The sequence below is a fragment of the Mustela lutreola genome, chromosome 8, assembly GCF_030435805.1.
Source record: "Mustela lutreola isolate mMusLut2 chromosome 8, mMusLut2.pri, whole genome shotgun sequence".
Lineage (NCBI taxonomy): Eukaryota > Metazoa > Chordata > Mammalia > Carnivora > Mustelidae > Mustela > Mustela lutreola.
This window is the reverse complement of record NC_081297.1, coordinates 53,347,240-53,364,620: the sequence shown is the minus strand read 5'-3', so window position 1 is coordinate 53,364,620 and position 17,381 is coordinate 53,347,240. Positions and strand designations below refer to the sequence as shown.

Sequence of the window (17,381 nt, the reverse complement as noted above, 5' to 3'; positions counted from 1 at the left end):
AAAATATTAAAAAAAAAAAAAAAGACAAGGCCCCAATACATTTGAATTTTAGATAAATAGCCATTTAAAGTTTTACTACAAGTATGTCCCATTCAACATTTGACATACTTACGTTTAAAAAGTATTTTCTGTTTACCTAAGCTTCAAATTTAATTGGGTGTCCTGTATGTTCCCTGACAGTCCTCACTGAGATAGTAATCAGTCAAAGGTTTAAGCCCCTGGAGTTTCCAATATATCATTCTTGCCTTGTGAGACCACCAGAAACATGCCTGGTTTCTCTGCTCCTGTAAGTGGCCCTATGCCTGGGTCAAGCTTAGATTCACAGTTTCTAACCTGCAGTCAGGATAAGCAACCAGAAGAGTCAGAATGCTTCCAAAGACAGCTGCAGAACATCAGCTCATCTCTCAAAGTTTATCACCTTTGTTGAGTTTTACTCCTTGTAGTCCTTATTTCTCCTTCAGCAGTATGTAGACATTACATATATGATTTTTATAATTATTCCAGATTTTCTGGGGTGCCTGGGTGGCTCAGTCAGTTAAGCCTTGGACTCTTGATTTCAGCTGAGGTCATGATCTCAGGGTGGTGGGATGAAGCCCTTGGCTGGACTCTGCACTCAGCATGGAGCTTGCTTGTCCCTCTCCCTCTGCTCCTCCCCCCACCCACCTGTATAAATAAATAAATACAGAAAATTATTCCAGATTTTCCTATTTGTTGTCAATGGAATGGTTGAACTATTACAATCTACTCCATATTGCTGAGCATTCAGATTTTTTTTTCAAATGGTTTTATATGAACTATAAAGAATCACCTTTTATGTTAAAATATTTTCTTAATCTTTTTGAAATGTATTCTTTGACACACAAGTTACTTAAAAGTGTATTTTTAAAATGTTTGTCACAGCTTTTTCCCACCCCCTGCTGAATGCCACTCTGGCTGGAGCTCAGGCTCCTGTGAAACTAGCACCACCGTCACCTCCCTCCAGCAGCTGGTATGATGATCTACCAGGACCTCATCAGCCATGATGAGATGTTCTCAGACATTTAAACCATCTGGGAGATCCCAGATGGGCTGTGCCTGGAGGTGGAGGGAAGATGGTCAGTAGGACAGAGGGTAACATTGATGATACATTCATTGATGAAAATGTCTCCACGGAAGGTCCAAGGGGAAAGTACCAAAACCACAATAGTCACTGGTGTTGATATTATTGTGAACCAGCGCTTTCAGGAAACCAGCTTCACAAAAGTAGCCTACAAGAAGTACAACAAAGATTCTATGGAATCAGTCAAAGTTAAACTTGAAGAAAAGAGGCCAGATAGAGTAAAACCTTTTGTGGCAGGGGTTACAGAACAAATCAAGCACACCCTCGTTAATTTCCAGAACTACCAGTTCTTTATTGGTGAAAACATGAATCTAGATGGCATGGTTGCTCTGTTGGACTCTGTGAGGGTGGTGTGACCCCATATATGATTTTCTTTAAAGATGGTTTAGAAATGGAAAAATGTTCATAAAATTGGCTGTTAACTTTGAAGGTACCACTTGTTGTCAGAATTGGCTGTTGCTTTTCATCCAGATGCCAGGACTTAGACAAATGGGACTGATGTCATCTTGAGCTCTTCATTTATTTTGACCTTGATTTATCTAGAGTGGAGGCATTGTTTTTAAGGAAAAAAAAAAGTCATGTAGGTTGTCTAAAAATAAAATGCATTTACTCAAGGAAAAAAAAGTTTGGCACAAGGCTTTTCTAAAACACTTTTTATGTCATGGTTTATGACTTAATTATATTTTGGTTAGAGGATGTGCTCTAGCTGATTCAAATACTTGAAATTGCTTGAAATTTTCTTTATGATTCATTATGTGGTCCAATTTTATAAATATTCTATATGCACTTGAAATGCACATAGTTTGTGTAATATTCTATATGTCAGTTTAGTCAAACATTAATTGTATGGTCCAAATATTCTATATTAATAATAACTTTAACCTACTTTTTTACTGAACAACACAAGCCATAGTTTTAGTGAAACTTTATTGTTTCCTAGTATTTTCAATATTTTCCTTATATTGCTGGATTATTTTAGCCAGACTGACAATCTTTGTCTTTCTAAAAATTTTTTATAATTTTTTTAATTGCAGTGTAGTTGATAGACAATGTTACATTAGTTTCAGATATACAACACAGTGATTCAACTTCTCTTTACAGTGTGCCATGCTCACCCCAAGTGTAACTACAATTTGTCACCATACAATACTAATACTATACCATTGTTTCCCGATTCCTTATCTATTTTTCCTATGACTTATTCATTCCATAACTGAAAGCTTGTTCTCTTACTCCCCTTCACCCATTTTGCCCATCTCCCAACCCCCTTCCCCTATCCATTTGTTCTCTATATTTATAGATCTAATTCTGCTTTTTGTTTGCTTATTCATTTGGTTTTTTTTTCCCCTTATATTCCACATATAAGTAGAATCATATGGTATTTGTCTTTCTCTGACTGACATTTTATTTAGCATAAATACCCATTAGGTCCACTCATGTTGTTGCAAATGGCAAGATCTCATCTTTTTTATGGCTCCATTGTATTTATACATCACATTTTCTTTATCCATTCATCTATTAATGGACATGCAGGCTGCTTTTGTATCTGGACTATTGTAAATTAGGCTGCAGTAAACATAGGAGTGCATATATCTTTTCAAATTAGTGATTTTGCTTTCTGTGAATAAATGCCTAGTAGTGGAATTGTTGTATCATATGATATTTCTGTTTAATTTCTTGAGGAACCATACAGTTCCCATACTGTTTCCACAGTGCCTGCACCAGTTTGCATTCCCACCAATAGTACATGAAGGTTTCTAATTCTCCACATCCTTGTTTAACACCCCTAATCAGCAGGGAAATGCAAATCAAAACTATAATGAGATATCACCTTGTACCTGTCAGAATGGTTAAAATCCGAAAGACAAAAAAATAAGTCTTTGTCTTTTAAATGGAGGTTACATTGTTTATTGATATAATTGGACACACACCAGTGCATTATTTGGTGCTTGCTATTGTTATTTCTTTTTTTTCCCACTGTTTTTTTTTTTAATTTTTATTTTTTCATCATTACACTATTTCCTTCTATTCATTTAGAAGATAAATACTTGATTTCTTTTAGAAGTTGCCTGACATATGTAAACATGAGTATCTGACCCTTCAAAATTTTACATAATTGGGGCGCCTGGGTGGCTCAGTGGGTTAAGCCGCTGCCTTCAGCTCAGGTCATGATCTCAGGGTCCTGGGATCAAGTCCCGCATCGGGCTCTCTGCTCAGCAGGGAACCTGCTTCCCTCTCTCTCTCTGCCTGCCTCTCCATCTACTTGTGATTTCTCTCTGTCAAATAAATAAATTAATTAATTTAAAAAAAATTTACGTAATTAATATCTTCAGTTCCTTTTTGAATAATGAAGAAATTAGGACACTCCATTTAGTCCACATCACTTTTGTGCTATTATTGTATTTTTTAATTTGTACTTTTAAAACCTCACTATATTAGTTTGCTAGGTTTCTGATAAAACAGCACAGGGTGTTTAAACTATGGATACTTACTTTCTCACAATTCTGGAAGCTGGAAGTCAAAGATCAGGGTGTGACAGGTTTGGTTCCTTTGAGTCTTCTTTTTCAGCCTGCAGAGGGCTTTTTGCTGAGTACCTTGCTAGGTCATATCTCTGACTGTTACCTGTGTCCTAATTTCTTATAATGTTTGGACACCAGTCGTATTTGATTAGGGCCCACTATACTCACCCACTTTTAACCTAATTATGTATTTAAAGTACCTGTTTCTTTTTTTAAAAAAATTTTTTATTAACATATAAGGTATTATTAGCCCCAGGGGTACAGGTCTGTGAATCGCCAGGTTTACACACTTCACAGCACTCACCAGAGCACATACCTTCCCCAATGTCCATAACCCAACTACCCTCTCCCTACCCCCCAACCCCCACTGCAACCCTCAGTTTGTTTGTGAGATTAAGAGTCTCTTATGGTTTGTCTCCCTCCCAATCCCATCTCGTTTCGTTTTTTCCTTCCCTACCCCACTAAACCCTTAACTTTGCCTCTCAACTTCCTCATATCAGGGAGATCATATGATAAATGTCTTTCTCTGATTTTAAAGTCCCTGTTTCTAAACAGAGTCACAGTCTGAGACTATGGGGGTTAGAACTTTGACATATGAATTTGAAGATAACACAACTGAATCGATAATATTCACTGATCTTATTATTATTTTTATTTTTTTATTCAGCCAAACTGGTTAATCTTACTTAGATGTACCCATTTATTAATTTCTTGCTTTTTATTTACATATGCATCCCTCTTATGAATTTGCTTTATTGTGTTCTTGAATTACATATTTGTAATTTCCACTGGTGAGAGTTTACTTGAGACAAAGTCTCTTGGGGTTTTTTTTGTTTTTGTTTTTGGTCTGAAAATGACTGGATGTATTGTTTTCCTTGAGCACATTGAAAACGTCATGTCACATATTTTGGCTTCTATCATTTCTGATGAAGATTTTTTATTGACTAAATTCAATTACTAATTGAATTTTTATTGACTAAGTCAATTAGTAATTCAAAATAGTATCTCTTTTTTTCATAATGATTTTAACACCATTGTTTTGTTTACTATTTCACAGGTTCACCATGATGCATGTATGTATAGGTTTTCTTTTCATTTGTTGGCATTTTTCATTTTTTTTTTTAAGCTACAGATTCTAGATGGGTATGATGTAAGTGATGGATGATAGCAAGTATGGCAAAATATTGATGGTAGCATTTATGTTTATGCTACAAAGTTCTTCCAACTGCCATTTATTTGACGTTTTTTATAATAAAATGTTAGAAAAAATAATTATACTCTACATAGCATCATAAAATATAAGAAAACTACATGTATTTAAAAAGTAGTATTCTAAAATACCAAATATTTAACACAGTATCCTAAAATATCAAATAGGAATACACTTAAATATACCACAAGACTTCTGATTAGTAAATTATACACAATATCAACATGTAAATAGATCCAAATAGTAATAGTATACTCCATGTCTATGTACTAGAAGACAATATTGCAAAAATGTCCAGTTATCTCAAATTTCACAAATAATAACCACAGCCCCTATCAAAAATCTCTTCAGATATGTGGAAACTGACAAATTAATTTGAATATTTATGTAACGTATGACAAAAATTGACAAGTCAGTCTTAGAGAATTATAACAAACTCAGAAGACATACACTGTAAACTATAGTAGTAAAGAGAATGTAGTATTGGTCAAGAGTAAACAACAGGCATATGAGCAAATGGAGACTGTAGAAACCAACCCACACATACATATGCCCACTATAGTGCAGAATGAAAAGTATAATGTTTAAATAAGTATTGTTAAATCATTTGGATATTTAAAAGTGGGGGAGGAGGATCTTGAACCCAAAATCCATTAAAAAAAAAAAAAAGTCAACCTAGATGAATCAAGTGTAAATAGTAAAAATATTCTTTTAGAAGAAAACATCTTCATATTCTCAGCGTAGGAAAATATTTCTTAAAAATAATACAAAATGCACTAACCATAATGGAACCTATTCATTAATTCAGCTTTATTGAAATAAAGGTCTTCTGTTCATCAAAAAAACCCATTAAGAGATGATGTTTCAGAATAGAAGATATTTGCAATGCATATGTATGACAAAGGACAAATATTAAGAATATGTAAATAATCCCTTTACTTAAGAAAATTTCAGGTGACTCTACAAAACTCAATAAAAGGGGTGCCTGGGTGGCTCAGTGGGTTAAGCCTCTGCCTTCGGCTCAGGTCATGATCTCAGGGTCCTGGGATCGAGTCCCGCATCGGGCCCTATGCTCAGCAGGGAGCCTTCTTCCTCTTCTCTCTCTCTGCCTCTCTGCCTACTTGTGATCTCTCTCTGTCAAATAAATAAAATAGTATTCCATTATGTATATATACCACATCTTCTTGATGGGAGGGTATGTGCTTTGGTGAGTGCTGTGAAGTGTGTAAACCTGGTGATTCACAGACCTGTACCCCTGGGGATAAAAATATATGTTTATAAAAAACAAAAAATTTAAAAAATAAATAAATAAAATAAAATAAAAACTTAAAAACTCAATAAAAATGAGAAAATGCTTGGATAGGTACTTTAATAAAGAAGACATTCTAATAATAAGTACATAAAAATATGTTGAATCTGTTTAGTCATAAGAGAAAATAGAACATAGAATGATGAGATATTAAAACTATCTTCCCACTGCCAATAATTAAAATGAACAATACTAAGTGTTGCTGAGGTGTGGGGAAATTTAAAGTCTCATATGCTATTTGTAAGACTAAAACATAGTGCAATAACTTTGGAAAAGTCTTTTGTTAATACCAAATCAGAATCTTTGCATTCTGTATGAAACAGAATTCTTATTTGTAGACATATATCCTAGAAAAATGCATAGAGATGTGAATCAAAAAACAAAGTTATATATAAGAATTTTCATGACAACTATTTAATAGTCCTGTTTCAGTGTTAATTAACAGTAGAATGGGTATAGAATTATGGCTTATTCATAAGTGAAATAGCATATACAATAAGAAATTTCTATAGACAACATGAATGAAATTCACATATATAATTGGGGCGCCTGGGTGGCTCAATGGTTAAGCCTCCGCCTTCAGCTCAGGTCATGATTCCAGGGTCCTGGGATTGACCCCTGCATCTGGCTCTCTGCTCAGCAGGGAGCCTGCTCCCCCCCACCCTCCCTGCCTTTCTGCCTACTTGTGAACTCTCTCTCTGTCAAATAAATAAATAAAATCTTTAAAAGAAAAAAATTCACATATATAATCTAAAAGGAAAGATTCAAACTCAAATGTGTACCTCTTGTGTGAATACCTTAAAGTTAGAAAACAAACATGGTGAGATCAGTTAAAATGGTCATCACTCTTGGGCTGGGAAGGCACATGAGAGAGCTTTTCTGGGTACTGATAATGTTTGGTATCCTGACCTAGATGCTGGTTACACCAGTGTTTTTGAGTTGAGAGAATTCATCAAGCTCTACACTTGAAATTTCTGTATTCTTCCATATTTCTGTTATCATTATTTTAAAAGGACTTTAAATTTAAAAGCATAAAACTTACAAAATATTAAAATATGAGTAAAACAATATGTGATTCATAGTAAAGTTAAACATTTCATCAACATTTTTTGAAACATCAAATTGTGAGTTGTTGAAAAATTATATTACCTGAGATTGTAGCATAACTAAAGAAATGTCAGAGAGCTTATCCATTTGTGCCATTCTGCTACCTTATTTATGGGATTTCATATATGCCTAAGTATGTAGCAGTTTTTTGATATACTTACAGAAAAAAAAATTCTGAGAAACATTTTTAGTGCCATGTCACAATTCAAAGATAACACTGAATGGGATTTGGATGTTAATAAAATATCAAATTTCACACTGAAATTTTTCAAAAATTTAAAGGTTATTGCAATGATAGTTTTTCTCCATCTCTATTTTCTATAACTAATTTCTTTTTCTGTGGAGAGCTCGTTAAAAGGAAAGTTGAACTATTTCCATTATTAAACATAAACGAGATGTATATGATTTCACACCTTAGCAATAGCAGTGGAGATTCCAATAGAAAAATATACATAAATATGTTTATATAAATATGAATATGAATATAATATAAATATAGATATAAATATAAATATAAATATTTATTTATATATATAAAGCATCCTAACATTATGTATTTCCTTAGTTTATTGAACTGGTAAGAAATGGAAACGGTGCCCAACCAAAACCAACTCAAGCTCCGTTACTATGATACATGAGATATTTTTTCAGTGTGTACTTATTATGCACCTACATATGTATATTTATACGGACACAAACACACACACAACTAAAGCAGGAAATACAAAATGTTAGGATGCTTTTTTTTTCTCTCCCATACAAAGCATGCTGAACTTCCTAGATTTTTACAACCATTACTGATCATGGAAGTAGAGCATTTGCAATGGATACATAATTAGAAAGTGTTGCATGTTCTTTCATGAAAAGGTCAGTAGTGAGAGGAAAAATCTCAGAAAGAGGAGTTAAGATGTCCCCTTGCCCTTTTTATGATTTTCAGCTAACCAAGTTTCTGAATGTCATGCTCAGTTCTATAAAGTGGAAGAATATAATCAGAAAAAGATAAATATTTGATCTTGTAACAGGTATATTTTATTTTAAAGAATCTCAAGTTTATTAATGTAACGAATCTTAAAATTCTTGAAGTAATGAAATAGTCACAATAAATATAATACAATTTGATGATAAGCAGAAAAATATCAATCTACTCCATGAGTCAGGATAGAGAGCACATAAATAATCTGAAAATTCCTTTAGTTATCTCTAATACATGTTATTAAAATGAATTTAATTTTAAAAGAATGTCTAATAGGTACAAGTATGTTGCATACCATTGGGTACTTGTGTTTGTAACAGATAGTTTATGTCTTCTAAAATTAAATATTTAATCTTACTTATCTCTAGTGGTTTTCATGGCATTGCCATTAAATGATGTTAAGAAAATTATGCTGTGCTCAATTCTGAAATCATGAAGAAGTATTTTCGATTGCATCATACAAAATAGAACCTCTGTAGGCAGTGCAGGACTACCAGTCTGCATTGCAAATAGGCAAATCTGAACAGAATGGTAGTCATTACAGAAGAATTTCTTTGTGGGTTATTTAGTGCTTTTAAGCTGAAGATTAATAGTGTTACAAATTTAAGTATTTCAGACTGAATTGTCTATTAAAACATGTACTGTGGAAGTGAAATGTATAACTTGCTCTCATTCTATTGACTAAATGTGAAAAAAAGAGATGAAAAAAAGTCCTAATTATATGAGGATTGTGATAACCTTCAAAGTTGAAAAGAGACAATTTTCCTAAAGGCAATTCTCACATTTGGTAATTCCCATTAGAACATCCCTTTTTTGCAGCCATCAAAAGAAATGAAATCTTGCCATTTGCGACAACACGGATGGAACTAGAGCGTATCATGCTTAGCGAAATAAGTCAAGCAGAGAAAGACAACTATCATATGATCTCCCTGATATGAGGAAGTGGTGATGCAACATGGGGGCTTAAGTGGGTAGGAGAAGAATAAATGAAACAAGATGGGAATGGGAGGGAGACAAACCATAAGTGACTCTTAATCTCACAAAACAAACTGAGGGTTGCTGGGGGGAGGGGGTTTGGGAGAAGGGGATGGGATTATGGACATTGGGGAGGGTATGTGCTTTGGTGAGTGCTGTGAAGTGTGTAAACCTGGTGATTCACAGACCTGTACCCCTGGGGATAAAAATATATGTTTATAAAAAATAAAAAATAAATAAAAAAAAAAGAACATCCCTTTTCATTTTTTTCTTTCTTTTTCTTTTTTCATTTTGATAATGATCTTGAAAAAAAAATCTGTATGACCACCATGTAATTGCTTCCATGCAATTTCTGTTCCCAACTTTATCCTGATACCAAGTCAAGCTATTTTAATTGTGGGAAGATGACAAAGAGTTATCAGTAGAATTAACTTACAAATAATGCATTTAAGTCAAGGGAAGCCTAAATGATAGCCTGGCGTGTCAGATGAATTTTTAAAATTATAATAATTCGAATACAAAGAAACAGTCTTGTAACTGATTCAAGTTATACAATAATAGGTGTGTGTAAATTCCAAAAACACTGTGCCTTTGGATCCACAACATGTCTGTGTTGCAAGTGGTAACTAAACTTCTGCAAAACAGCAGTGACATAGTCATTATGGTAAATTTAAATGTAATGAGTTTGTGGATTTTTTTTAATTTAAATTCCAGTTGGTTAATGTACAGTGTAATATTAGTTTCAGGTGTACAATATAGTGATTCAACACTTCCATACATCATATGTGCACTCCTTAATCCTCATCATCTATTTCACCACCCTACCAGTCACCTCCCCTCTGGTAACCATCAGTTTGTCCTCTATAGTTAAGAGTCTATTTTTTGATTTGCCTCTCTCTCTTTCTCTTTTGTCTTGCCCTTCACTCATTTGTTTCTCAAATTCCACATATGAATGAAATCATATGGTATTTGTCTTTTTCTGAATGGCTTATTTCATCTAGCTTAATACTGTCTAGCCCTGTGCACATTGCTGTAAATGGCAAGATTTCATTCTTATCTATGGCTGAGTAATATACCGGCGTATATGCATAACAAAACCTCTTTACCCATTCATCAGTCGATGGGCTGTTTCGTAATTTTGCTATTGTAGATAATGCTGTAATAAACATGTGGGTCCATGTATTTCTTTGAATTAGTATTTTTTTGTTCTTTGGGTAAATACCAACAATTGCTAGATCATAGGGTGCTTCTATTTTTAACTTTAGGAGGAAACTTCGTACTGTTTTCCAGAGTGGCTAAACCAGTTTGCTCATATTTTGTTTTTGTTTTTAATTCAATTTGATTTTATGGCTGCATGTAGTTCTAAATATGTAAAGTTTATGCCTTGGTTTGTATTTTTATATATTAAAGTGACATTGGTATAAAAATTATTATTATATCAGCACTGGGGGTCCATAATGAATTGTCTAAGATACATGCCTGGCATGTATCTAAGATACATGTCATGACATCTAAGATACATGTCAGGCATGTATCTTAGACAATTCATTCAAAAAACATCACTAGTTCAACTTGAAGCCTATACCCTTCATATGCTTACATTAGTGGCACATATTGAGATGGTGTGGCTGGATCAGTCCCTACAGATTTCAGCTGATGCAACAAGAGAACGAGCCATGGGCGACTTTTGGCTTGTGGCTACAGTGCAGATGCTGGCGACCCATCTTGCACTCCAGGGTCACAACAAGCCAAGAGGCTACTTCTAGTTTTAAAATAATTTCATGACATTTTCTACATGAAAGGTAGCAACTTTATTGTACTCACTTTTAAAATCAAAACTCAGAACAATATCTGCCACACAACATTAGCTTAGAAAAGCTGAAGGAATTGAACTTGGTCTGCCTAGAATTTGGTCTAGGTACAAGGTGAAGAACTTAAAAGGAAGAATATATGACTCTGTTTTTTTGTTCAAATTATTATAATTTTGGCCTTTGAGAGCTCTTTCACTTGGCTCCTGTGTGTCCTTGACTTCCTCCCATAATTATAGGTAAGTTTTTTAATCACTTCATTGCTTTTAAGAAATGATTTTTGTGACTGTCTTATATGGGCCTACTTCTTGTTTAAACACACACACACCCAGAAAGAGAGACAAACACAAGGAGATAGTTTCATTATAATAGATGTCTTTTAACCAGGAATTTAAAAGGAGGTTATCAATTAAGACATAGACTCTTTTTCTTTTTCTTTTTTTTTTAATTAGACTTCTTTTTATTAAATTTTAAAACTTTTATTCAGCTGGTAAGCCATAGAAATGGTGCCCAACTAATGGATGTAAAACCAACTCAATTCCATTACTATGATATATGATACATGAGATATTTTTCCAGTGAATGTACATTTTTTAAATGTCCATGTATGAATAGTGTACTCATAGAGATGGAATGAAAAGTGTCTACTGACTTCACACTTGCAAATAATTTTGTCCTGTATAACCTCTAAGCTTTACAGTCAAAGAAAACAGAATCCTTGATTCTGAACTTAAGGGTTTTGGTTCATTTTTAAAGTTTGACAGAAGTAAATAAAACATAATGCAGAAACTGTGCTCTACTGTGCATAGACATATCATAATTAATTTATGTAGAGCAGATTAAATCAATTACTAGTTAAATTCAATGGTTAGTTTCATTTCTCATAACAAGATAGAAAAAGTAATAATGGGTTAGGTATTTTTACTCTTTTTCCTTCACCTCTCCTTCTTAATCATTCTTATGAGATATTTAATCAGATGATTTTATTAAAATATTTAAAATAAGCCTTCCAAATAAATAAGAACATATATTATTCCATTAGGAATGGTTGGCAGTGCATACAAATACACACATAAAATATTCTCACATTCTTCTGAATTATCTATCCAGCATTAGTCATTATTACCCAAATACCTGCAGAATGTGGCCAAGTACTCTATAGGTAGTAGATATAATGTCCATTGTTTCAAAGAAGCAATATACATGACTACTTTCCTGAAAGAAACACAGATTTTCTGAGTGTATGATAGAAACTATTTATTTCGGTGGCTGTATGTATATATTTATTTCAGTATAAGAACAGCATTATTCCTGAAAAATATGATCACTTAAACCATTAGTTTAGTTTTCCTTCATTCTACTGCATTTCCCTCCTCAAATGCATGATTATTCCCTGACAAATTTTGAATATTTATTGATGTGCTACTCAGATAACGTTACCACGGGCTCAGAATTTCCAGTAAAGATAAACTCTTAAAATTTTTCCCTCCTATTTTCAATACCATACATCATCATGTCCAGATAAGTTTGATATTTTAGCTTTTTATATTTATATTATTTAGGAACCTAGGGTTTGGAGTCAGTTAAACCTAGTTCAATCACTTACTGTGTGATCTTTTCTAAGTTATTTAACCTTTTGGCACTCCAGTTTCTTTGCCTGTTAAATGGCCTCATTAGGAGTTTTATAAGGATTAAATGTTGTAATCTATGCAAAGCAATGCCAGAAACCTTCACTGTAAAACTCTCAATGGGAGGTCAGCCATGTACAGAAAGTGTGTGATAAATTGTAGTTATTGTTCTTATCATCAGCATCATTATTATTCAAAACACTCCTGCTCAGCTGCTCAGAGCCAGGCATAACATACAATTCTTCAAGAACATTTCAAGCTTTGCTTAAGATTGGGACCACCTTCTACTACAAAGAAAATGAGTTTTAGTTTAATTTTTAGGCTGCTTTGAAAACCTAAAATCAGAGGCTGAGGTGAGGGAGTGATGGAATGCCAAGTAAGACTCTCAAATTTGTAAAAGTCTGGCCTGAATCATGGCAGCTTTAAAGGATTTGAGTCCAACCCAGCATATAAAAAGAGAAAGGCAAAAGTAAGCCAGGGAAACCCTGCATAATTTTTTACATGTTTCATCCTGAAAACCACTAGACAGAAGAATGCTCTTGAAAAAAAAAATTTGTTTTTGATGTTATGATATCTAAACTATGAACTTCGTGTCTAAAGCTTAATATTCAAACTAAAGAGCTCGACAGATGCCATCCTGATCAAAATACATGGATACTTAATAGGTATTATATTAAGATTGAATCCTAAAGTTAAAGACCACAACAGATAAAAGAAAAAATCTTACAGAGTAAGTAATCCATAACCTTTTCAGGTATGGATCCAATTTAGAGACAGATCGATATTATAAATCATTCTGTGGGGCAACATGGGAGCTGTTTAGAATCCTGCAAATCTGGTTAGATCTCACTTGCTGGTCCCACTCCCATTTATTGATATATGTCTTTGGTATATATCAAAGGAATTCAGTAATCACCTGTTTAGAGACACATAAAGTAAAAATTTGAAAAACAAATAAATTATTAAACTAAACAAACCTATTGGAAGAAAGCGACCTGAAGAAAACTGAGCCTGGGTAGAATTCTGAAAGAGAAAATAAAGTTAATAGTCAGGAACCAATTCCAAAGGAAGAAGAGCACCTCAATGCCTCACTAAGTGGGGTAGGTGCCCAAGGGTTAGTATGTATGTAGGTCTGTCCTGAAGAGTGGACCGCATAAGCAAGAATGAAATAGATAAGGAAATAGCAGACTAAAAGGTCAAGCACCTTGAAGGCAAGGATCAGAAGATTAGACTTGAGAAGAAACATGGCTGGCAGCTACGTCAGGGTAATGAGAAGGAAGGTCATGTTGCTTTGAGGGAAATAATTCCAGTTGCTGAGGGTTGAATAAATTGGATAGGAGAGAGGTTGAAGACAGGTCTCTACCTTGAAGGCTGTCTCAGTAGCCATGGCACAAGGTAAATGAATTCTAGATAAAGACAGTGGCAGTGTGAATAATGAGTGGGTCTCAGCAATGTCCCAAAGGGCAAAGTGACAAGATAGTGATGGACTGAATGACAAAGTCAAAGAAGAGAGTGAGAAATAAAACATGATTTTATTCCTATGGCTCTCAGGACTATTAAGATGTAGGTATAAGAAAGCTTTTTTAAAAAGTACACTGAGCTGAAAAGTCTGCTTTTGTCAAGAGGCTTATTTTACAGACTCTGATAAACATTGGGTGCTAGAATATGAGGACTGAAGTACCTTTACACACAGATGAGCTTCTGGAAGCATGGATAGATTACAAGGAGAATATACACATATAAGAAATTGACCATTCTGCAGACTTTAATATCTAAGGAGTCATAGGAAACAAACACGCCAACTTCAATGATGATAATTAAACTGACTTCTAGACTGATAGATTTTTACCCCCTTTGTAGGACCAGTTCAGTGTTTGTTATATGAAGGCTATTCAAAAATACTTGTTGATTGGGATGCCTGGGTGGCTCAGTGGGTTGGGCCTCTGCCTTCAGCTCAGGTCATGATCTCAGGGTTCTGGGATCGAGTCCCACATCGGGCTCTCTTCTCAGCGGGGAGCCTGCTTCCTCCTCTCTCTCTGCCTGCCTCTCTGCCTACTTGTGATCTCTGTCTGTCAAATAAATAAATAAATAAAATTTTTAAGAACTTGTTGTTTAAGACCAATATAATCCTGTCTTCCATATTAAATATTGGACAACTCACCAAGTAATTAGTTTGAATAAGGGGTGTGTGTGTGTGTGTGTGTGTGTGTGTGTGTGTTATAAAAAGGCTGAGGGTAAGGATGAGTTGAGAAATTAACTTTTAGGACTGGGTAAAATTCTCTTGACTATTTATCAGTTAACAGGTTTTTTCCTGTTAAACAAATCTGCCTATTAACTAAAATAGTTATTTTTCTTTTTTAATCTTAACTAAGTTACCTAAGTTAGGTGAACTAAAATTCAAGTTAGACATTATCAGTATCAATACTATTTTTCTAGAACATATTGTATATTTATTTCACAGTTTGAAAGAAGAGATTTCCATTTTGTATTTACTTAGTGGAAACATGTTTATAGGCACTCACATTTTTAAAAAATGGTGAGGTAACTTAATATAAAAAAGTGAGATTATTGAAACATACGGATTTTGAAAGTCAAGACAATTTATAGCCTGTGGTTTGACTGTTGTAAATACTTATTTCTGCTTCAGCGTACCTATTATGTTCCAAAAGAGAAAAGAAGTAATGGGGACAATCATTTTGATCATTGTTGTTTTGTAAGATTTTATTTATTTATTTGACAGAGAGACACGCAGTGAGAGAGGGAACACAGCAGGGAGAGAGAGAGGTAAAAGCGGGCTTGCTGCTGACCAGTGAGCCTGATGTGGGACTCCATCCCAGGACCCTGGGATCATGACCTGAGCCAAAGGCAGATGCTTAACCAACTGAGCCACCTAGGCACCCCTGTTTGCTTTTTTTTTAAGTAGTCTTCATGCCCACTGTATAGCCCAATGCAGGGCTCAAACTCAGACTCTGAGATCAAGACCTGAGTCAAGATCAAGATCCAACCAGATGCCCCTTGATCATCATTTTTAAAGACCTTTTTTTAAAGGAAATTTAAAGAGTCATCTTTGCAAAAGAATGTGCATTCCTAACAGTTAATGATTTTGGAACTCAGTGTAGGGCTAACTTGAAAATTAATTCCATTTGATATGCTAATTAGAATATTACACTGCCCTCTTTTTTAATGTTTTGATAAAATTATAACACCATCCTGCTTTACACAAATGCATATCTTTGAAATTTTTATCTCTATTTTCCAGGAAAGGAAAAAGAATCTCCCTTAATTACTAATTCTCTTATAGGGCTCTTTATGAATTACATAAAATAATAATTAGTTATATCAAAATCTATATCTTTAGTTATATCTAGATATAAATTAAATATATCTAAATCCCTTCTCATATAGTTATGTCATGTACTGAAACAAATGAAATATTTTAAATAGAGATAGTTAGTGTAAAATCACTTGAAACTTGTAGTTCAATTGAAGAGAGGTGAAAAGCTAGAAAAAATCAAATATCTCAATATACCTGTTTCAGGGCTTTTTTTAAAAACAGTAGCTTTATTCCCTAAGAACTACAACTTCCACGAGGGGGCCCCTTTTCACTGCTACAATTCTCTGAGGCCTTGGTACACAATTTTATCCCCTTGCTCCTTCAACGCTAAGTGAGGTCATTTTTGCTGTTCTCTTAACCCTGACTACATCTATGTCATGTAATCTCTTCAATCATTGAACCTGCCTGGATCTTGATTGAAACAGTATTGGCACTAGAAGTAGCCTCAGGAAGTAGACTCTCCAGATAGTGTTCTGTTAGAAGATTTTACGTATATTTGAGAGAGGTAGGGATAACCCCCTTGCCAGGAGATATTCAGCCCTAGTTATACATGACATTGTAGTGTAATTTTATCTTCCAAAATTATGATCTTCTAACATAAATTTCATAAATACATTTATGCAAACTTTTTTTTTTTGAGACAGTCTTAAAGATCCTCTTTTCCTCAAAGCATAAATCTTTGTCAATCTATCCATTAGTCAAAGTAGGCTAATGAACAGCTACTATGTTGGAAACTCTCTGTTTCCTATTTTGGTGGGTGAAAAAGCATAAAACAGAGGTCATCCAAATGAACCGTTATCTAAGTTTTAAAACCAGAGGAAATAAAATCCCCCAAAAAGAAAAACTGTAATAGCAATATACAGACATTGTACGTGTGTGTGTGTGTGTTTCTGTACATAATTATTATGGCTAGAGCTATCTTTCTAAGGCTGCATGTGCACATGATTTATTTATTCCTTAAAAAAATTAGTTTAAATCTATGCCCTTCTTGATGATTAGACATGTAGCGAAATGGGGGTAGGAGAGAAAACAGAGCCGAAAGGGAGGTCTGTAAGGTGAGATAAGGAGGGTCAAGGTGCTCTGGGAGATAAGCTGGCAGCAGATGAATGTGTGTTAGAAGAAGGATGGATCATGACAGCTGAACAGGGGAGAGGAACAAGGGTAGCAAGGTTTTAACCAGTAGAATACTGGGAGGAATCTATTCTCTTTGCTCAAATGCCGTGACTAGCTTTGTGTTTATGATAAGAAGGAAAATGTAGGTCAAAATAAACGAGACAAAATAAAGTAGAAGCAATGTTAAACATTTAGAAGAAGACAGAGAAATGATTAAGTTAAAGACAAAAAAGATAATGGATTTTTAATATAATTTAGAATTGTTATTCTGCTTAAAGGCATAATTTAAGTCTCAGTAGGAGCATA

The 17,381-nt window shown here is 34.1% G+C and overlaps 1 protein-coding gene across 1 annotated transcript; it reads left to right on the top strand.

The window, feature by feature from the left end:
- Nucleotides 1-1,119: 1,119 nt before the first annotated feature.
- LOC131837828 (translationally-controlled tumor protein-like) lies at nucleotides 1,120-1,455 on the top strand. The gene has a single exon (XM_059183496.1). It carries the CDS (start codon nucleotides 1,120-1,122, stop codon nucleotides 1,453-1,455), a length of 336 nt encoding a protein of 111 aa, XP_059039479.1.
- Nucleotides 1,456-17,381: the final 15,926 nt, after the last annotated feature.